This window comes from Coffea eugenioides, chromosome 11, assembly GCF_003713205.1.
Source record: "Coffea eugenioides isolate CCC68of chromosome 11, Ceug_1.0, whole genome shotgun sequence".
NCBI lineage: Eukaryota > Viridiplantae > Streptophyta > Magnoliopsida > Gentianales > Rubiaceae > Coffea > Coffea eugenioides.
The window spans coordinates 52,802,579-52,823,900 of NC_040045.1; the positions used below are offsets into that span (position 1 = coordinate 52,802,579).

At 39.0% G+C, this 21,322-nt stretch overlaps 3 protein-coding genes across 7 annotated transcripts; all 3 read left to right on the plus strand.

Annotated features, from left to right (window-relative positions):
• Positions 1-540: 540 nt before the first annotated feature.
• LOC113753096 (probable inactive shikimate kinase like 1, chloroplastic) lies at positions 541-3,800 on the plus strand. Of its 3 annotated transcripts, XR_003464968.1 has the most exons (12): positions 541-853; positions 997-1,049; positions 1,308-1,362; positions 1,495-1,567; positions 1,707-1,794; positions 1,954-2,036; positions 2,129-2,255; positions 2,400-2,478; positions 2,563-2,627; positions 2,779-2,882; positions 3,158-3,287; positions 3,376-3,800. XR_003464968.1 is itself a non-coding variant. In XM_027297186.1 (11 exons), exons 1-10 carry the CDS (start codon positions 556-558, stop codon positions 2,845-2,847), a joined length of 990 nt encoding a protein of 329 aa, XP_027152987.1. In that variant the 5' UTR covers positions 541-555; the 3' UTR covers positions 2,848-2,882; positions 3,356-3,800. The 3 variants fall into 3 exon arrangements, 2 of the variants coding, with proteins under 2 accessions (XP_027152987.1, XP_027152988.1); XM_027297186.1 differs by lacking the exon at positions 3,158-3,287 and having other exon boundaries at positions 3,356-3,800; XM_027297187.1 differs by lacking the exon at positions 3,158-3,287.
• Positions 3,801-7,406: 3,606 nt separating this feature from the next.
• Positions 7,407-14,730, plus strand: LOC113754400. 3 transcript variants are annotated; one of them, XM_027298801.1, is made up of 6 exons: positions 7,407-7,817; positions 8,662-10,344; positions 10,821-11,072; positions 11,855-11,935; positions 12,343-12,807; positions 14,054-14,730. In XM_027298801.1, exons 2-6 carry the CDS (start codon positions 9,076-9,078, stop codon positions 14,108-14,110), a joined length of 2,124 nt encoding a protein of 707 aa, XP_027154602.1. In that variant the 5' UTR covers positions 7,407-7,817; positions 8,662-9,075; the 3' UTR covers positions 14,111-14,730. The 3 variants fall into 3 exon arrangements, with proteins under 3 accessions (XP_027154602.1, XP_027154604.1, XP_027154603.1); XM_027298803.1 differs by lacking the exon at positions 14,054-14,730 and having other exon boundaries at positions 12,339-12,566; XM_027298802.1 differs by lacking the exon at positions 7,407-7,817 and having other exon boundaries at positions 8,068-10,344.
• A 2,500-nt stretch (positions 14,731-17,230) lies between these two features.
• On the plus strand, positions 17,231-17,887 carry LOC113752876 (protein enabled homolog). The gene has a single exon (XM_027296916.1). It carries the CDS (start codon positions 17,231-17,233, stop codon positions 17,885-17,887), a length of 657 nt encoding a protein of 218 aa, XP_027152717.1.
• The last annotated feature ends 3,435 nt before the right edge of the window (positions 17,888-21,322 follow it).

The window sequence follows — 21,322 nt, forward strand, 5'->3', positions numbered from 1 at the left end:
AGGAGGAGGAGGAGGAGGAGCATGGTTTATACTAATAGAAATTTAGTAAGACAAGCGTAGAATGGTTATTGTGTTTAAACGTACTTTATTGAACCTCTCACATTTTGTACCCTTCAACTATGCAATACTACATTTTGAATTCCTGTTTTAATTAGTAGTATTAAACTTCAAAACTAGAATATTCGAGTCCTATAAATTTGTTCCGCTCACGTGAAATCTATTTCATTTTAGTCCCCAAAATCTAATACTAGTCCCATTTAAATATAAAACTTGTCTCGCTTTAGTCCTTAAAGTGTTTAAAAAGTTGAAAAAAAAGATTTTATTTTAGTCCCCAAAATATAATACCAGTCCCATTTAAATATAAAACACGTCTCGCTTTAGCCCTTCAAGTATTTAAAAAGTTGAAAAAAAAAAACGTGTTCATAAATATTTATTAGAAAAAGGAAAAAAAAAAACTCAGCATTCCAAAGAAAAGAAGGGGATAATGGTAAGAAGTGGGAGTATATTTTACGGTAAAAGTGGTGGAGTGAGAGTGTTATATTGAAGTTTGAGGATATGACGATGAAGAATATGATGACGGAGATAACACAGGCGGGAGGGAGCTGGGGCACAACGAATTATTTGGTTCGACCCCGAGCGCAGCCGCCTGCTTTGGAATCTCACTCCCCTTTTGGCTTTGGCTATGATGGAGGCCTCTCATCGCCATTTACTACTACTACTACTTATCAGTTCAACAACAGGAATTGTCGGCTTCAAAGACCGTCCGCTCTTCCCACTTCAATCTTGTCGTCTGTAGCTAAAGAGCCCCTCACCCTTTCCCGAGCCCTCCTGGATGATACTACTTCTTCTTCTGGTATTGTCTGAAATCCATTACAAACTGCTCGCTGTCTTTTGATACTGTGCTACCAACGTTAATTTCTTTTTGATTCTGTTTACTCAGTCCTTAATAAACAAACATAATTTCTGATTCTTAGTAATTAAATGTTAACTGTGAAGATGCGGAGGAGCTTAAGAGTGTTGCTGAGGCTGATCCTTCACTAACACTTAAGGTGGGTGAGAGGTGAAAACTCTTTTCCCTTCCTTCCCTTTTGGTGGTCAATTTTGAACTTAAATGCCTCTATTTCTGTCGTTTGTCCGCTGCAAGATACGGTTCCATGTTGTGTGGTTATTTATTATTATCTGTGTTTTCCTTCGCCCCTTTTTGTTACAGATTGTGATCTGCTCCAGCGAATGCTTGTGTACTAATAATATTTCCCCTCTCCATTAACTTCAGTTTTGCTATTTTGACTCTTCCATGTTGAATGCAGAAGAGGGCAGCTGAGATATCTCCCGATTTGAAAGGAACTTCTGTATTTCTTGTAGGTGAGGTTACTAATTAGTGCTGACCTTTAGCTCGCGATCAAGATTATGAACCTTTTATGTCTCATTTTGTTCTCCTTCGCCTCCCTCCTCCTTAAATTTTTATATTGAATTATTCGTTGGCATTGACAATAGGGATAAACTGTTCCATCAAATCCAACTTGGGGAAACTTCTTGCTGAGGCACTGCGATACTATTACTTTGACAGGTGATATCCTTTATAAATTTTGCCGCTCCTCTTTTTCCGATCAATTGGGTTTAGTAAAAGTTCCATATGCTGCATCTCCTGATGCTATAAGGAGCCCCATTGCTGACATGCTGTTCCTCTGCTTCCACTTCTATTGTAGTGATGATTTGATTGAAGCGGCTGCCGGTGGAAAATCTGCTGCTAGATTAGTTTTCCAGCGGGATGAGAAGGGTTTCCGTGAATCTGAGGTTGGTCACTCCTGCATTCTGCTCTCTTGATCAGGCTGCCTATACAGTTTACCTAGCTTAGCTTCCGCTATTTTACATTCTTTTCCCCCCCTGTTGAGTTTTGTTGCTTGGAGGCCCAAAGTAAAACTTTGACCAAAAACTCTTTGGCTGCAACGGCAGACAGAGGTACTGAAGCAGCTGTCCTCCATGGGCCGTCTTGTGGTTTCTGCTGGAAATGGCACTGTTCAGTGTGCAGCCAATCTGTACGAAACTCATTTTGCAGTTAAGTTTCTTCTCAAATAACATCCTATTTGCAACTTTTCCTGATATCATCCTCTTTCAAATGATCGTGTAGGGCACACTTGAGACATGGAATTTCAATATGGATTGATGTCCCTCTAGACATGGTAGCCAGGGAGGTCATGGAAAATGATATTCAACTTCCTGCATCTGACCTCACAGTTTCTGGATCTTATTCTGAGGTCCATCACTTCCACTTCAGTGCTAAAATAAACTCAGGCTCACAGTATATGCTGCGAATAAGGACAGATGTTACAGTTAACTAACGAAATAAATCTCTTTTCAACCTCCTATATTGTAGCTAATGGTACTTGTGAATTTGGCAGATTTTGACTCAGCTGACTGAACTGTATGAAAGAAGCCGGAGTGGATATACTGCAGCTGATTCAACTGTTTCGCTCCCAAGTAATTCACGATCCAAGTATTTCCTGCTCATTTATTCTAGAGGTCCACTCTCTCATGCTTCTAAAAGCGCTTTTTTTCCTGCAGAAGTAGCATCTAATTTCGGTTACAAGGACCTGGTTGAAGTAACAGTTGAAGATATGGCTTTAGAGGTATGTTCTTTCTAATTCCTGTTGATTGACACTGATGACCAACGTGGAGGTGCTGGGTTCAGTCAACTCGCATCCTGATGGGGTAATCTGTTGAACAGACAATGATTGCATTGGTTTAATACATATTTTACTGAGCTATGTCATAATTTAGGTTCTCAAGGAGCTCCAAAAACTAATGAGACTTAAAAAGATGATGGAAGCAGCCGCTAGACCATTTTAATCTCCAAGACCTTTTGTCACTGCCATTAACTTTGGGTTAGTCCATATGTATTTTTGTTCCTTATTGTTTTACCTTGCTAATTATTATACCACTTCTTACTGCTTTTCATCGTACACACTTTGCTATATGCAGAAGTTTTTCTCAGTATGTCCCTGTTAAATTTTAAAAGGTCTGTTTGAGTGGAAAATATGGTGACCGTGCTCTTTATGACGAATCATCTATCAATTGACTGTCTTTGCATGCATAGAAGTATTGATAAATAAAATATGCAAACAAAAGTAGATACTTATTGCAGAGCCTTTTTTAACAGAGTAGCAAGAAGTGACTTGCGTCCAAGTAAGTAACTGCACCACATTGTCCTGGAGTTCTGAGTTGATCTAAGAAGTCATTTCAGTTTCAGCCTATATTTGTCTGGAGCCCATTTCTGTGAAACCTTATAGGTTAAAACTTAAAAGTGTCATACTTTGATAACACTCAAAACTCGTTAATGAAGTACCCCTTTATTCAGGTGTAAGGAACTGTTTGCAGATGTTGCAGCCGCTACCTGCCAAAATATCTCAAAGAAAGCTATTTACTCTACAGACTTGAGAAGCTTGTTATACGTTTATTTTTTTGATGGAATTAGACGTCATCATCGCAGCAGGTTGATGCATGGAATTGTGACGGAGATATTGGTTTGTAACTGCCTCAGGCTGGGGAAAAGGAGTTCCCAGATCTTGATTTCCACCTTAGGCAGTGAGGCTGCATTCGCCTGCCACAAATGGAGAAGTTGGAGACCTGCGATGACCTATTTCATGGGTTGATTGATAATTGTGACGAGGATGTTCTCACTAGTTCATAGTACGCAGTAATGGTGTTCAGCTTTTGAGTTGTGTTATGGAAATGTTACGAATCTATTGTGATTCTTGATCCTAAATTAGTTCAGAGCTAAGTAAATGGAATGTTAAGATGAACTTTTGAGCTCTTGTCAGAGTATTAGGCCTGTATCAAGAGGGGGAGGGGGAGGGGGAGAGAAGGGAGGGCGGGTCCTAAACTCTCCCTTTAGTCCTCCTTGTAAAGAAAACGGAGGGAAGGAGATGCAACCGGCGCAAGCTACAATTTGATAAATCTGTCTAGGGCGAGTTTCTAAAATAGAAGAAGAACCTGAAGTAATAGTAGTGTACTCTTGACAGTAGCAATTATTTCTGCGGGTGGAACAATTGAAATAAAAAACAAAGAGGAGGCTATAAAGTAATTTCCATGGCTACATGTCAGGGCCGTGCCTCATAAGAGCATCCACAATGCTATTACACTTTGTGGAGTGTAATCCACATGCCACGTCAGCATTCCACTTTCTCCTCTTTTATTACACTTTCACTCACAATGGATTACATTCCACAAGGTGTAATAGCATGGGTCCACAATTAATCAAATATTTATTTTAATAATGCATAACTCATATCCCATAAATAAATAAAGTAATTTTTAAAACTAATTTTGTTATTTTTAAAAAATAAAGTACTAACTTTCGTTAAATTTTGTACATTTTGAATTTTTTTATTTTCTAAAAATGATATTATTAATTTTTAAGTTTGAATAATATATCTTTTTCTATGTTTCAAAAATAATATATTGTTATTTTTTTAAAAATAATTATGTAGGAAATTAAACAAATATTTGATACTTCAAATGCGAAGATATCATAATAATCCATACTTAATTAATAATTCGGAATGTAATTAGTTGAACTCCATAACATAATATTACATAAGTTAAATCAAATAAAATACAAATAATAACAAAATGAATACTAGTTTTCATTGTCATTGCCTTCGAACCGTTGCCATAGGAAATAATGTTGCCGTTGGAAATCCTCGCTGAAATTTTACCGTTGCCATAGGAAGAAAATTCAATGGATGAAAATTCAATGGATTACACCCATCACTGTGTGATGCGTGTAATATCCATGACATGGCTCCAATAGGGAGCCGTGTCATGGAGGGGTGTAATGGGGAGCCATTACACCCCCATTGGAGCTGCCCTAAGATGAAGTAACGTAATGTGGTTGGTTGCTTTCATTCGATCCTTCGAAGTCTGCTAACGTCTCATTTGATCCATCAAACTGTAAGGTGTCTCATTTTGATTTTGATCCTCTCAAGTAGCAAAATGCCTCAATTTGTTCCTTGAATCTGAGGAAAGTTCTATTTATAATTCAATTTAACACTTAAACTTAATGGAATCAAATTTTAACATGGTCAGATGCGTTTGATGATAAAAAAAAAATTGAACATCTAAATTAATATGGTACTGAATTTTCTCGACAAAAGTTGTTGTAAAAAATAAATGATAAAATATTTACTTATTACTTAATGTGATGTATATGTAAATGTATTCAATTTAGTACTTAACAATTCAATAATTTAATTCATTCAGATTTTGGATTTTAAATTTCAAATTTCAAATATCAGGTTTCAATTTTATCAAACGCATCTGAAGTCTTGTTTTGGTCTTCCAAAATAGCGCAAAATCATAATTTGTTTTCTCAAATACAAAATAAAAAAAAGTCCTAATCTTGTGCTATTAATTATAAAAGTTGTTCTAGCTTGGTCCTCCAAGCCTATATTTTAGTAGTTCAACAACAATGAAAGAATCAAACGGCCAAAATGATAGACTAGGCAAAGTTTGTCTTGTCATTCTGGTAGAAGTTTTTTTTGGCTTAAATGATTTGGGAGAAAAAAGTAACATCCTTTGCGAAACCAATTTAGTGCTTTCTTTTTTTTAATTATTATTAAATCTCTAAATTGCTTGTTATTGAAACATTGTGTAACTCGCAAAGTATGGCACTTTATTGATGAAGAAAATAAAGTGCAAATAGTTCTTGGAGAGCAACTAAAATGACTTTGTTTTGTTTTCCTCCATTTGTAGTTAGATCCTTGTATAATCAACCAAAATTAACTAACTTTAATACATAAATTTGGACTGCATCTTTAATACGTAGATTTGGAGGATCAATTTGGAACAACTTTCTCAGTTTAACTGACTAAAATTTGAGTTCTTTTTCTTTTTTATTAAAGGACTACATTGAGATTTTCTGCTATTTTTGGAGGACTAAAATGAAATTATATCAATTTGATGGATCAAGTTGAGATATCTAACTATTATATACAGTGCACGAGACCTCCCTGTCCCTGGTAATAGGAATTGGGTCATTTAATATTTTATTCCTAATATGCCCATTACATATTAAGGAGTTGTACCAGTATGTACATGATTAAGCACATTGGTGTACTCCTGAAAGTTTGTGCAAATGAGAGCAAGGGTATTTTTTTTAAAAAAAAAATTTTTGGGGTACTTTCAAAATTTTTCTTATTTTAGTTTTCACTCCGCCCCTACCTCAACCCTCCCAGCCAGCCTCTCCGCCCATCTCCACCACCTCTGCCACGTTCCCCCATTCCCATCACCATCGCGCTGCCCGCCTCCCTACACCAAAGTACCAAACCCACCATCCTCTCCACTCCCCTTCCCCAGCAGGATGGGTATCATGAAAAGCTGAGAAATTCAGCACCCCTCCACATCCCTTTCCCCAGCCATAAATTATCAATATTGAAGAAGAAGGAAAGATTGAAAATCAACCCTTGCTAACTGTAAGACATCAAATTGGGTGACAAGTGTTAATCGGCATACTGGAGCCTTTGCAACCGACTAGGAGACAACGAGATCCAAGAGACATGTTGATGGTAAAATCGAAAAAAGATAGGGGTTTGAATACCATACGCAACTATAAATTGCATGCCATTCACTTGTATACTTTTAAGTGGAATTTGACTTCATTCATTGGGGTGCATCGAGTCTTCTGAATCTCAACACATATTTGTCCCTTGGTTCGGGTTTGGGTGGCATCTACGCTACTGCGAGCTACCTTACTAGTAGTCTAATTCATATGTACAATTTCTATATAAAAAATAAATATCAGTAATGTTTTCTGCTGCTAGTGGGGTAGGGGGGGGGGGAAGGAGGGAGAGAGGAGAGGGACAGCGGGATGGTGGTAAGAGAGCAGGGAGGGTGGTGGGTTTGGTGTAAGGAGGGGCATCACGATGGCGTTGGGCGGGGATGGGGAGAGAGGTAGCGGAGATGGAGGAGGGAGCTAGGGACAAGTGTTGAAAAATTTGAACAGTGTCCCGAAATGTTTAAAACGGTAGTATAGTGTCCCAAAAGAAAAACACATAATTTATTTATTTGGAATTTGTTATAGTCCCATACCGGAATTTCCAAAATATCCTCCAGTGGATTTTAATTAAATGGTGGTCAGGTGTTGCTGCCGCCGTAGAAGGATTCAATTGGACCCCAGGAAATTTATGTTTAAGGATCACATTAATTGGTTAAAATCAAAGTTTGGGATTAAATGGAATGAATTTGGTTGGCCATTTTTCCTTAAAAAAAAGCAAATGCATAAGGAAGGAAAGAGAGAGAAACGGGAATAAAGAAAAAATAAAAATAAAAAAAAAGAGGGAAAGGAAAATGGAGCATGGGCTTTGGGTTTTTGGGTACTGCCATATTGGGCATTGGGTTTGGACTTCAGAAGAAGAAGAAGAGGAAGAAGAAGCGCAGCAAACACAGCCCTTCCATTTCTCACAAGACGCAAGAGGAGATAAACTTTCCCTACATTTTCTCGATTAATTAGTCATTATTCTCATTTTTTGTTGCTTTTTTTTTAAAAAAAAAAAAAAATTACTGCTAAATTTCGACAAAACACAATAAAAATTTTTTTGAGTTGAATTAGGATGGGATAGTAGCAGTAGATAGTGGTAAAAATAGGAATTAAGAAAGATGAATAAGGAGGAGCGGTTGATGGTGTGGAGATGGAATTAGAATGTTTTGTTTTGTGAGCAAAACCAAATCCAAACAATACATATAAGTAGATCCTACTACTATCCTTCTCCTTCCCTGTCCCTCTCTATTTGCGCCGGGCCGGCGTTCACATTTTGATCTCGGTGCGTTTCTGACCTTGATCGCTTTTTCATTTTTTTGGTTTTGTAACTCTTTTGGTCTCTGAATGCTGCTATCTATCGACTTCCATTTGAGCTCTGCAACTGCTCATCTCATCAGTTTTATACGGTTCTGGATTAATAATTGTTGAATCATCAAACTTAGTAGTACTTTAATTGTTGAATCATCAAACTTATTTTTTTTATCATCAGTATATATATTCATTTTGGCTTTGTGTGGTGATTGGTGAATGTGTGCCGTACAAGTAAAGTTGTTGCTATTAGTTGTGTGCGTCGTCGTGCTGTTGTTGTTCACTTTTCCGTCCCTCCGTCGGTCCGCCGCCAATCGTTCCCAAAATTGCGTCTCGGCAATGTCTTCTGAGTTGTGATGCTCTGTCCTTCCTTGGAGTGCTATACTATTCTGTCCCCGTATTAGATTCAACATTTTTTTTTGATGGTTTGATATCATCTTATCCTTCGAAAACAAAACGCACAAAGCAATAGAATTGTGAGCAGGACAAGAGCTCAGACATGGTAGTGGCGCTTTTCTATGAAATAATCAAAATCATTTGTAGGCATTATGGATTGGATTTTTGAATACAAGGCCTTCCTTCTCCACTCCTTCCTCCTGACTACCCGCTTGCCTCTGCTAAGTTTCTTTACTCTCCCAGATTTTTTTTTTCCTCTAATCACTGTGGGCATTTTGTTATTGCCCTTTCATTAATTGTATATATCTTCTGTCAAAATTCTATGGTTATATTCTTGCTGCTGCATCAAACGATAGTCTCACTAATTCTTTTAATGCATATCTCCATTATGTTTTAGCATGTGCTTTTGGACTTGGTTTCAGGTTTATGAGTTGATCTCCCTATTCCTTGCGCTTTCTGGAGGAGAAAGTGGACCTCTTCTCTGTTGCATGCAGTCACTAGAATATCTCTTTGGCTAGATTTTTGCAAACTCTAAATCCAACAGTGATTGGCCTAGATTTGGATGCCTATCCTAGATTTAGGATTGAAGCTGCTCTGTAGCTTAACTGTTGCTTTTGGCTTTCTTCAGCAGGCTGAAATTCGTGTTCCCATTTCTTATTGTGTACAAGACCAGATAATCTGGTTTTGCATTTAATTCTTCTGCAGTGTATCACAATATCCTCACTCCCCGTATCCAAACTTGGCTGTAACTTTCAGAGGAGTCAGCCAGCAGAAAAGTTACTTCTTATGGTTTGGTATGTGAGCAAGAAGCATTCAGTCTTGAAGAATACCTAGTAATGGGTTTGCTGCAACTTTCATCGTGCTGTGAAATTTCTGAGGATGTCACAGCATCCTCAAGTATATTTCTGCCAAGCCCACCACAAATGCCTGGTGTGAGCGCCTGTGACTTGGATGGAATGCATGTTGGTGTTATAACCCCACCGTTTGGGGGAAATTCGATATGTTCTTCATTAGGAGACTTTAACCGCAAATCCTCATTGGAGGCCTCAAACTTTTCTCATAATTCATTTCAGCAGGATTCTGTAGATGCGGTAGCTCATTGTCACGTGTCAAGAGCTCATTTTGGTGACAAAATTGACTCGTTATCTCCATGTGCCAAGAGGGATATGTACACTCCTGCTTCTCGAATTGTTGGTTTTGAAGCTTTCCAAAAGGATATCCTCCCTGGTGGAATGAATGGAGTTTCAGCCAACAATGCCGATCATATTGTGGTTGGCACTAACTCTGATGAAACTGAATCTAGTGGATCTTTTGTCAGGAAGCGGTTGTTGTCACCACTGAATAATATGCTTTTCCCTGAGCAATTTAGTGGTGATTCTATGGACATTGGTAGGAGCACTTTTCATTCCAGTTCTCATGGCAGTCGTTCTCTTTATATTGCCCAAGATTATAAAAAAGCAAACATTGGAAGAAAAAAACATATCAGGGCACCTATTTGGCCTATATCGAAGTTCTCGGAGCAGAAAGGGATGCGTAATTACCATGAAACTACCTCTTTGTGTTTTACTGATGGGCCTTTACTGGAGGAGAATGAAGTAATCCCATTTAATTGCCTGCCTTCATCTGAAGTTAATTGTTTAGGAGGATTGAATAAAGTGAGGCCATCATCTTCGGCAACACCAGCATTGACCAAGGATGATAATGCAGCTCCACTATCTTCATCACCTCTTCGTCCTAGATTTTCTGAAAAATTAACAGTTCCATGCAGAGGAAAAATTATCAAAAGTGAGAGAGACATTTTTGAGAATATGGGACATTTATATAAGGAGAATGTCTCCAGCTTTTTAGGTTCTTGTAGAGAAGAGGATTTTGGGATAGCAAGCACATCATTTGAAGATTGTCGGTGTCTCAAAAAAGGTATTCAGTCTTCATCACCAGAAAGTAACACTGGAAGGAGTTGGCCTATCTATCAAGATCTTGGCACTACAGCCAGTTGCATGAAGTTGTCCAGAAGTTTGAGGGGGCTTCCTATTAGAAGATCATTGGTTGGCTCATTTGAGGAATCGCTATTTTCTGGTCGGCTTGCTATGGGAAGACACAGTCAGGTGTTAATTTCATTCTGATGAAATAAAATGTGCAATCTAGCTAGCTTTTTTTGGTTTAGTTATCTTATCCTAGATTTTTATGATGAAGAAACCTGGCTCTGTGCAAAGAAGTACTCCCTCCGTCCCACTTTGATAGTCCTATTTCTTTTTTCACACAGTTTAAGAAAAAGTAGTTAACTTTGTTGGAAAAGTAAATTTAGATTGCTATTTTCCTAAAATACCCTCACATTAAATATGGTACAATTTTATGGGAACTTGAATTGATGGTAAAAAAAGGATCAACTCTCATTAAATGGGGTAGGTTTATAGTAACAACTACTTACATTGAATAAGGGTATTTTAGGAAAATTAAAATACAACTACATTCTTCAATTGGAAAGTGGACTACAATTTGGGACAGATGAAAAAGGAATACAGGACTATCAAAGTGGGACGGAGGGAGTGCTAATTTTCTTAAATCGTGTGAAAATCTGCAGAGAATAGACGGATTTCTTGCTGTCATTAGCGTAAGTGGAGGCAATTTTTCTCCTAAAGTCCAGAAACTTCCATTTGGAGTTGTCAGTGTTGATGGAGATAATTACTTACTATACTATGCATCCATTAACCTTGCTGGAAATTCACCATCAAACGGTTGCAGAGGCCAAAATTTCAAAAGAGGTTTTGCTGGTGATGATCCTCAAAATAGCAAGAGTCGCCTGCGCATTCCAGTGAAGGGGCGGATACAGTTGGTATTATATTCTCTTCCTTATAGTTGATGGGGGCTTTTTAAATCCGAACAAGTGTATGCTCTGCATCATTGCCCTTGCACATAATCTGCTCTATTGCTCTTTTTATGTAATTTGTCTATGTTTACTTGCTATTTTTGGTCCGATTTTGTGAGTTTTGCAAGCCAATAACCATGGTGGATGAAAGGTTTTTCTTTTTTTTTTCTTGGTTGCAGTTTTGAGCCTACTAATATTGTAACCCACAGTTAAAAAATGCTCAGAATGTGATGGTGAAAATTAAAAAATAATTGAGTACATGATCAGAATTTTGTCATATCATGGGGCATTTGAAAAAAAAAAAAAACTTGTCCTCTAGCGTACACTATACATTAGTTTTGAAATTTTGAAAAATCAGATTTGTGTTTATGGGTTCTATTTTTTTTCGTACTTCTCACTTTAACTTGTTCATGTTTTGTGTCTAAACATGAATAATACTGGCTTCATATGTGTTGTGTAAATTTAATAGCTCTTTTCTAATGCTTTGTACATTTAGATTTCTCTTTCATTCTCTGTCATGCTACTGCTTTGGGGGTTACACTTTCTGTTTGTTTCTTGCTTTCCTTTCTAGCCATTTATGGTCTCATTTTGTGCCTTGGCATCCATATTTGATTAAGTGTGGTTCAGTACTTTTGAAATGCAGAAGCTGCAATGCTCATACAGACCCATTGCCGCAATGATATGCTAGCTTTTAATGGGATAGCATTATTAAAAGTACATTTACTATGAAGCTGGATTGGTTTTCACAGGTCTTAAGCAACCCAGAAAAGACACCTATTCACACTTTCTTCTGCAACTATGATTTGGGTGATATGCCAGCTGGTTCCAAGGTGAGAGTTAGAGAATATACTTCTTCTTGTGATTAAATAATGCATGCACAATTGTATAAGAAATTGGGGAAGAAAGGACAGAGGAAAGAATTCGTGATGTTTTGTGATGGAATCTGCGTAGTTACTCTCCATTACGTCCTCTTCCCCACCCCCCCCCCCCCTGCCCCCCTTCTCTCCCCCAATGCTCTTTTTTTCTCTTCGCCCGGGGGAGGATGTTGGAAGTTCAGGACTTCCATATAAAGATATATATATGCCTATTCTTTTACTTTTTATATCAACCATCTGTGCATATAGTTCTCTTTCTTGGTGCTAATCAGCCATTTGTTTGGTCTGAATAAAATTGCTTTCTTAGTACTCCTATGTTTTAATAATTGATCACATTGGAAACCTCTCTTTGTACAAGTCAGACATTCCTGCGTCAGAAGATGACCCTGGACTCTGTTGGATCAAATCTTACATGTCAGAAAGAAGGGCAGCACAATACCGAGGTGAAGTTGGAGAGAAAGGGTACTTCAGCTTTAGAAACAAGTCGCCTTGGTGAAACAGTGGATGAAAAGGAAATTGCATGTGAGAGTTGTAAAGAGAAATGCAACGGTGGAGATGCATGTCATGAAACTGATAGGAAGTCTCAACATTCTTGTTCCAAAGTCAATAGGAGTACGAGTAATGCTGGTTCCCTACGCTATGCACTTCATCTACATTTTCTGTGTCCTTCGCCTATAAAAGGCTCAAAATCAGTTCAGACTAGCAAATCAGATCCCCTATCTATTGCTCATGGTACTAGAGACAAGAAGGACGAACGGAGATTTTATCTGTACAATGATTTAAAGGTGGTGTTTCCTCAGCGACATTTAGATGCTGACGAGGGCAAGGTATGTTGTTTGAACTATTTAGCTGTAAAAACAGGGGAATATGCCTACTTGTTGATGCATAAGTTTTGATTCTGTTAATCTGTTCGTGAGCTAGCATTCATTAAACAAAACCAATTTTCTGCTTTGGGATATGATCCAGTAAACTTACTGTTGTAATAGGTGGCCGTTGTAAACATTATCACGACTATATGTGATTGCACTGACCTCCTTGAAGTGTTGCATGTATGTGTAAAGTGCATCACTTCGTACCTATGGATGTTAGAAGTATTGGACTGTTTGAAGTCTGATAGGACTGTGCTAGAAATAATTCCGGGTCCTCAAATTCTGAGAATTTTGGGAAGTTTTAAAACCTGTTTGGCATATATTTCTTTTCAAATTTTTTCTAGCTTTGAACTGGTACTGTTGGATTTGGGAGTGCCCTTCCTGTTGCTCAAATATAACGGTTGAGAACAACATAATGTCTCGTGCATAGTACACACCTGATTATTTTTCTGTCCTAAGAAGGATAAATTGGGTGACATACAAACATGTTCATTTCAATTGGTCTAAGGCTAGATAAGCAGGGTGATGTAGCAACCTGAAGTTCATATCTTGAATGTCTATGATGCACAAAGCTGTTAATCGAACCGGGTAGCTCGCGAGCCGAGCTCGACCCGGCTCGATAAGGGCTGGACTCTGCTCGTTTACTGAGAGAAACGAGCCGAGCTCGAATTCAACTTTAGGCTCGTTTAATAGACGAGCCGAGCTATGCTCGACTCGTTTAAGCTCGACAGCCTCGAATAATAGGGTCATTAGCGTCATTTCATTGTGTATTTGATACTTTTACTTAATTCATTCTCCCATTTCTAGCCCTAATTTTTTCTTTCCTCTTTCGATCTTGCCCTAATGTTCATTTCCCAAACGAGCTCGAAGAGCTCGGCTTGATTTTGAATTCGAGTTTGAGCTCGAGCTCGAGTTTTCGACCGTGTACACCGAGTCGATCTCGAACAGCTTGTGAAGCTCGAGATAGCTCGATTAGAGGTTCGAGTCGAGCTCGATTATCATGTGCTCGAGCTCGACTCAGCTCGATTAACAGCTCTACATATCTTCTTTACTTGATGAGGAAATATATTCCTAAGTCCCCTTTCTACCCGTATATTTGTACCTTCTGTAATAGAGCTGTTGTTACATAGATACAAGAACCAGCTAGATACTTTTTTTTTTAATGTACTTATCTAATCTGAGTTTTCTTGATTTGTCATGGCAGTTGAACATTGAGTATCATTTTCCAGAAGATCCAAAATACTTTGACATCATCAGCTGAAACGAGTAGATTGGCGTCTCGATTTATTCACATGTTTTTGTGTGTGTGTGTGTATATACACATATATATTGCCTTATCTTAGTGCCCTTTCCGTGCAGATAGCCTGTAACACACTTTCCCCTGTAAAAACTGAAAAAAGAAAGGATATAGTGGAAACGAAAAGAAATTCTATCAAGTGGGTTGCTCCTATATTTACAGTGATATCTGTACTGACTGGTTGGAAAACTTGAGGAATTAGGACGTTTGGTCGGTTAATCACTCAGGTTACTCTATTCCAGACAGATAAAAAGGCCCTTGAAGCCAGTTCTATTTTCCTTCTGGCGGGTATATATCCGAGTCCTATTTTGAAAAGAAGAAAATGGTGCAACGATGAGAAGTCATTGATCTTTGAAAGTAAGTATAAGAAAGATTGGTTAGGTTGTGCCGACTGATATAAAGCTTTGAGGTCAGCAGAGAATGTCAGACACAAGGCTGAAGTTCGTCATGGTGGGTTTATATTTGATTAATTGTTCTCCAGTGATATTGGTAGTTTCCACATAATCGTAATGACTGAACTTTATTGTTAGAGTCGAAAAGTTTTCGAGTTCTTTTGGAATTACAGTTCAAATGACCTTTGTTTATACTGTTGGGATATGCATATGCTTGTGTTTTTTCTGGGATTGTTTGTCTTCTCGCTCTCTCACTAAAACGACCAGAATTACTGGCTGCATCTGCTTGTGTTCAAACGTGAGAGTGAATTTTTGATGCGTGACGAGGTACTCATGCCACCTAAAGAAGTCCAGCCTGCATCTGCGTGGATTGATTGCAATTGTGGGTTGCGACGTGCGAGTAACTGGCTGGCCAATCAGATCCCTCCGTTCACTCACTCTCTCTCTCTCTCTGTTTCTGTGTTGGTCTCTTCTGACAGCACGAGTGTACCAGGAAGTACAACTTCAAAAGGGAGGAGGATGATGTGTTTAGCCTGGTGTTACAACTTCAAAAGGGATGATGGTGTTTTTAAGCCATCAAACGGGAGAGCCAGGAGCTATATGATATGCTGCTAGTCTGCTGCTTCTGCATACATACATGCATGTTCCCTAGCTAGTACAGTGTCCCATTATAGGAAACAACAAACATGCTAACCAAGCATCCATTAGAACCGAGTTGGCCATCAGAAATCCCTCCCTGGGTGCAGGTTAGGCTGGCTGTGTTCCTCTCCAGAAATTCGTGGAACTTGGTTGACATTTTATCCCTCTAAACTTCAAATATGTACGCTTTTTATCCTTTAAGGTTACACTTACATCATTGTTAACACGGTTAAGATAAAACTATATTTTACAAGCCCAAAATACCCCTGGCTAATTGTTGAATGCATATAATAATTGTAATCTCTAATAAATGACTATTTTTTCAAGAATTAGTAAATCGATTTAAATACAAGGCCTAAAAAATATACAAAAGTGCTCTATATTCCGGTTTAAAAAGGGTAGTAACGTCTTTTTATCAAAATTTGGGATGGAAAGTATTATTATGTTACTATTGATATTTGAGTAACCAATATAAGAGGAAAATTTGCGATATATTTGAAGTTCAGGAGGAGGAGTGCAAGGCAAACCATGCTTTTCCTATGCTTGCTTGCAATTTGCAAACACGAACCCCTTTGGCAAAATGCGGAGCAATACCGCATGCGTTTGGTCATGTGATGATGGATGATATTGATGAGAAGATGGGAGAGATGAGTGCGCAAGACACAAATTCATTTCATTTCCGGTTCGGAGGAGTTGGACATAACTGCCACTCCGCCCAATAAAGGATCGAATGTTTTTTTTTCTTTCTGACATTTTCTTACGAAAGTAAGAATTTTTGGCAAATAAACCTAACTCCCCACAGTAACTCCAAAAGCCGGTAACTTGTGGAGTCCTGTGAGGGACTTATAAACCTAAACCCCAACCCCCCCATTACCGATGTGGGATAGAAAACCCCACAGGGGTGCCCCGCTGCTAAGAGATAAAGACCCCCCAAGCCCCCTGAGAATGAGTTTTCTTTCTGACATTTTCTTACGAAAGTAAGAATTTTTGGCAAATAAACCTAACTCCCCACAGTAACTCCAAAAGCCGGTAACTTTTGGAGTCCTGTGAGGGACTTATAAACCTAAACCCCAACCCCCCCATTACCGATGTGGGATAGAAAACCCCACAGGGGTGCCCCGCTGATCGAATGTTACCACTTGCTGTCCTTTCCATTTTTATGCTTTTGTACGTACGTCCTTTTTTTTTTTTATAATTTGATGATTCCCCTCCAAGTGTAAGTGTTAAGAGTAAGTGTAATGTTTTTTTTTTTTTTTTTTAGCGTTTTAGACTCCTCCTGCCTCTCTCTCTTTTCGCCTTTTTCTTGATTTGCTTCTTTAATCATCAACAAGTCAAGTCTCTCTTTACCTTGTTTTTTTGGCTAGGGGAAATGGTAAAAGAAATTGAGAGAGCTGGATGGGACTCAGGTGTGGAAATGGCGATGATGATGATGCTGCATGGAATTGAGAAGCGTATGATTACATGCCAGGTGGAGCGGAGTAGTGAAGGGCATGGAAGGGAGTTAGCACTTAGCAGAAGTAGTAGACAGACACGAGGACTAGCCGTACTTTGGCTGCATCTCCAGAGCCACCACCTCACCTCATCTCCCCTCCGTCGTGAATGGAGGATCCATTAGCGTCCACAGAACAGACAAGCAAACAAACAAACAAACAAATTACTCTTCTTAACAAACAGACAAAACAAATGGAGGAGTACTGTAGTAGTTGCAGGCTGGCCGAGTGCCAGAGACTTAACATAATAACAGTAGGAGCAGGGAGTATGTATAACAAACTATATATATATCCTCCATCTGCTGCTGATGCACTGCACGTACTAACAGATTAATCCACACAACAATCGAATGCCGTTGCTGTTGTTGTTGTTAATTAAAGAGCATTGTACTATAGACCAGTAGCAGTTGATATATATATATATATATATATATATATATATTGTATCTACACACACACACACACAGAGATTCATGTATACATAGGAATGTAGATACATATAATAAGAAGTGAGTGCAGTCATCATCGGCGCCATCCTCATTCATGTATACTCTGTGTGTATAATGGCGGAGCCACCTCCTCATCACCTCCATCATCATCATCATCCACACTTTCCCACTACTCCCAACATCATCTACGACTTCATCACCCAACCTGCTGCAGAACCCAACCCCCATCATCCCCCTCCAAAACCAAAACCAAAACCAAAACCAAAACCAAAACCAAAACCCTACCCGCTCTCTTCATCCTCCTCCACTCCTCCTCGAATGTTCTCCTGTCTCTACTGTTCCCGCAACTTCTGCACTTCTCAAGCTTTGGGAGGCCACCAAAACGCCCACAAGCGTGAAAGAGCTGCCGCCCGCAGGACTTCCTTCGCCGCCTCCTCCTTTTCTTCCCGCAACCCTCCCCTAATATCGCCCAATCCGCCTCCCCTCCCCTCCTCCTTGGACCTAAACCCCCCTTCTTCTAACTCGTCTTACGGCTGCTGCCGCCAACTCCACCGACACCCGCTTGATCATGCCTCTCCGCCACCATTCCCTTCCTTCCCCGGGTTCGCCGCTCCTCCTCCGCCCCCTCTTGCTGCACCTGAACTTCATCACATTATTCCTGCCGGCTCATCCGCGTCGTGGACTACGATAGTCGATCTGGAGTGCTCCAACACTACTTCTTGTACTACTACTACTGCTACTAGTAACTTGGACCTTACCCTCCATTTATGAATTGCCTGTCAACGGATACCAGTTATGATTGCAGATTTTTGAGAATCCAGTCCACTTTTGCATGGATATGCAGCATCACCCCACCCACTCAACGCCTCCTTCTCCCCCCAAAAAAAACCACTCCTCCCGCTCTCTCTGTCTTTTTGTTTTTGGTAGATTCATTCAACTTTGTTAAGTTTGATCAACTATAGCCTAGGCTGCGTACGTGTACTAGCAATCGAGGGGAGGATTGATTGCACGAATTTAATTCATTAAGCCTTCTACTTTTGAATCTTTCTTCTTCTTCTTTTTTCGTTCGATATTCGCTCGCTTGATTTAGAATTACTACTATATACTTTAATCGAAGGAGACGTTGATGCATGTTTGATGTTACATGAGTTGTTTAACAGGAGTTATGATCTCGCTTTCTCTGTGAATTGTGATCAAAACAACAATGCAATGCAATGCAATGCGCTTTCACTCACATGATTTGTTTATTTTTGGAACCAGTACAGTACAGTACAGTGCCCCCCAGCGGGCACTTTCATTTCACGTACGTTTGAACATTTTAATGTGATTTGAATAGTTTTTTTTTTTTTTATTGTCGACGCAGGGGTGTCCGGGACCATTAGGCCCGACTAATTCTCTGCAGCTGTGAGAGCCCTGCCCCAAGGTTCACAGCGCGTTAGCTCCCCGGGGGTCGATCCAGTGACCTGCCCCTTATGAGGGGACTACGGAAACCAATCGATCTGCCTGGGCGAGGGCTGATTTGAATAGATTCTTGTTTTCCTAATTTCTTGATCAGATCAGAGACATGTGAATTCTAACTTGAATTTTGTAAGGACTAATTAAGGAGTGAGTTCCACTAAACTTTGTAGTAAATCCTTTTTTAAGTAAGTTTCAATTTTTCTCAATTAATTAACCAACCAGCACTAATTCAATTCATTGATTGATTTGTGCCTAGCCTTTTAAATTTGTTAGTAGTAGTACGCAGTACATTTTAGAAGAAAGAATGAAAGGGATGGGATGGAGCCGGCTTTTGAGGTTTCTTCTGGGATTAGATTTATGTATCTAACTTTCGTCAAAAAAAAGCCATTTCTTAGGAATAGGTCAAGAGGCAAATTCCTGCAAGGGTAGTTATACTGGGTTTCGTGGGGGGTCGTCACTTCTTAGTAGCAGCGGGCCTACTGGCTTGCCCTTGTGGGATTGCCATCCCACATCGGTTCTTGGGGGGGTTTGGGGTTGGGTTTATAAGTCCCTGGGAGGACCTCAAAAATTGCCGGCTTTTGAGGTTTCTTCTGAGATTAGATTTATGTATCTAACTTTCGTAAAAAAAAAAAAAAAAAAAGGATGGGGCTGCAGTATTCAAGACTGATGATGGAAGATGCTTTGCAACACGTACGTACAAATTACGACTACTATGTACTCACCAACTTTGCATCTATCCGCGGTTAGCAGAGGCTAGGTAGCTTAGCTAGTACGTAGGTAGCAGAATATCCTGACGTTTGATCATGCATGCAGTAGTACATGGTACTGCTACTGTATTATTCCCTATTCACCTAAACTCTTTTATCTACGGACTACTAACTAATTTCAACTCCTTTGTTTGTGGTATCTACATTACCAGTTAGCTGATGCTATTGATTGATTGATGCAAGTAAGTTCCCCCCCCCCCCCCACCCTCTGGTTAATTGTGCATATCTCAAAGATTATATATATATGCAAATTTTTTTTTTATGTATGAAAAGGTCAGATCCCACTTTTTTAATGGTAAAAAATAAATATGGATTGGATCCAATCTCTTGTTTTTTTTTTTTTGAAAAAAAAATGTATATAGTTTGAATCAAATCCCACTTTTTTTTTGGGACAAAAATGAATACGAGTCGAATCAATTTTTTTTTTTTTAACTATAAATGAGATCTAACATTTTTTACTGTTGAAAAAAAAAAAAAAAAAAACTGTGTGTGAGTCACATGATCAATTCAGGTAAAAAGTGGTCGAAAACTTACTTTGGAATCAAATTTTACTGATCTAATTTTATAAGAAACGTAAAGTCACTATTATTTTTAAAAGTAAAGCATGACCAGATGAAATTTGACGAAATGTGAATGATAATATCCGAAACATTTGGGAGGGTGCTAAGATTGAATGAGTGTGTGCTAGTTTACGTGATTCCGTATTAGTATATTATATAATCCATCTCCATCTGCCACCCCATCCATGAATTCAACTCCTCATCCTCGTGTTTGACACAATTATCCACTCTAACATCATCCATTAATCCACAAGTCGTGATTTACGTGCACATTCCATCTTTCACATCTGCATGCTCCATGAACGAACTCCAGTCCTGACTGATTCACCGCACTAAGCCCACCTAATTTGTGTTATTGCGCAGCTGCTGCATTTTTGCTATGGGTTTCAACGTGTACAATATGTATTCCGTACGTCTCAACCCATTACAAACTAAACATTTACACTCCCGGAGCAGACACCAGAAAAAAAAAAAAAAAAAAAAACTCAAAACGTTTTGCCCCGTGCAACCAACAATCTTGATTAATGTTTTAGTAGTACTACCATTTGTTTTGTTTACAAGTAGTACGTACGTAGTTGAATTAGCGCGAGGAAAGGGATACCACGGTACATTAGGACTATTAATAGAGCTAGACCAACTTGAACTCAACTCGTTCGGTCCAAAATGGTCCGATCAATCTAACCTTTCATTGAATTGGGCAGAGGTGGGAACTAAAATTTAGACTCGAATTCAATATGAGCCAAATTTGAATCTTGCTAGACTCAACTCGTTGAATTAGCATGAGACAAGGGATACCACGGTACATTAGGACTATTAATAGAGCTAGACCAACTTGAACTCAACTCGTTCGGTTTAAAAAGATCCGATCAATTTAACCTTTCATTGAATTGGGCAGAGGTGGGAACTAAAATTTAGACTCGAATTCAATATGAGCCAAATTTGAATCTTGCTAGACTCAACTCGTTGAATTAGCATGAGAAAGGGATACCACGGTACATTAGGACTATTAATAGAGCTAGACCAACTTGAACTCAACTCGTTCGGTTTAAAAAGGTCCGATCAATTTAACCTTTCATTGAATTGGGCAGAGGTGGGAACTAAAATTTAGACTCGAATTCAATATGAGCCAAATTTGAATCTTGTTAGACTCAACTCGTTGAATTAGCATGAGAAAAGGGATACCACGGTACATTAGGACTATTAATAGAGTTAGACCAACTTGAACTCAACTCGTTCGGTTTAAAAAGGTCCGATCAATTTAACCTTTCATTGAATTGGGCAGAGGTGGGAACTAAAATTTAGACTCGAATTCAATATGAGCCAAATTTGAATCTTGCTAGACTCAACTCGTTGAATTAGCATGAGACAAGGGATACCACGGTACATTAGGACTATTAATAGAGCTAGACCAACTTGAACTC

Excerpts from the sequence above, each read along its gene's own strand:
- LOC113753096 (XM_027297186.1), top strand. The coding sequence starts at position 556 with ATGACGATGAAGAATATGATGACGGAGATAACACAGGCGGGAGGGAGC. Across the intron at positions 1,050-1,307 it reads ATCCTTCACTAACACTTAAG|AAGAGGGCAGCTGAGATATC; the intron begins GTGGGTGAGAGG and ends TGTTGAATGCAG. Across the intron at positions 2,479-2,562 it reads TTCAACTGTTTCGCTCCCAA|AAGTAGCATCTAATTTCGGT; the intron begins GTAATTCACGAT and ends TTTTTCCTGCAG.
- LOC113754400 (XM_027298801.1), top strand. The coding sequence starts at position 9,076 with ATGGGTTTGCTGCAACTTTCATCGTGCTGTGAAATTTCTGAGGATGTC. Across the intron at positions 11,073-11,854 it reads TGAAGGGGCGGATACAGTTG|GTCTTAAGCAACCCAGAAAA; the intron begins GTATTATATTCT and ends TGGTTTTCACAG. Across the intron at positions 11,936-12,342 it reads ATATGCCAGCTGGTTCCAAG|ACATTCCTGCGTCAGAAGAT; the intron begins GTGAGAGTTAGA and ends TGTACAAGTCAG.
- LOC113752876 (XM_027296916.1), top strand. The coding sequence starts at position 17,231 with ATGGCGGAGCCACCTCCTCATCACCTCCATCATCATCATCATCCACAC.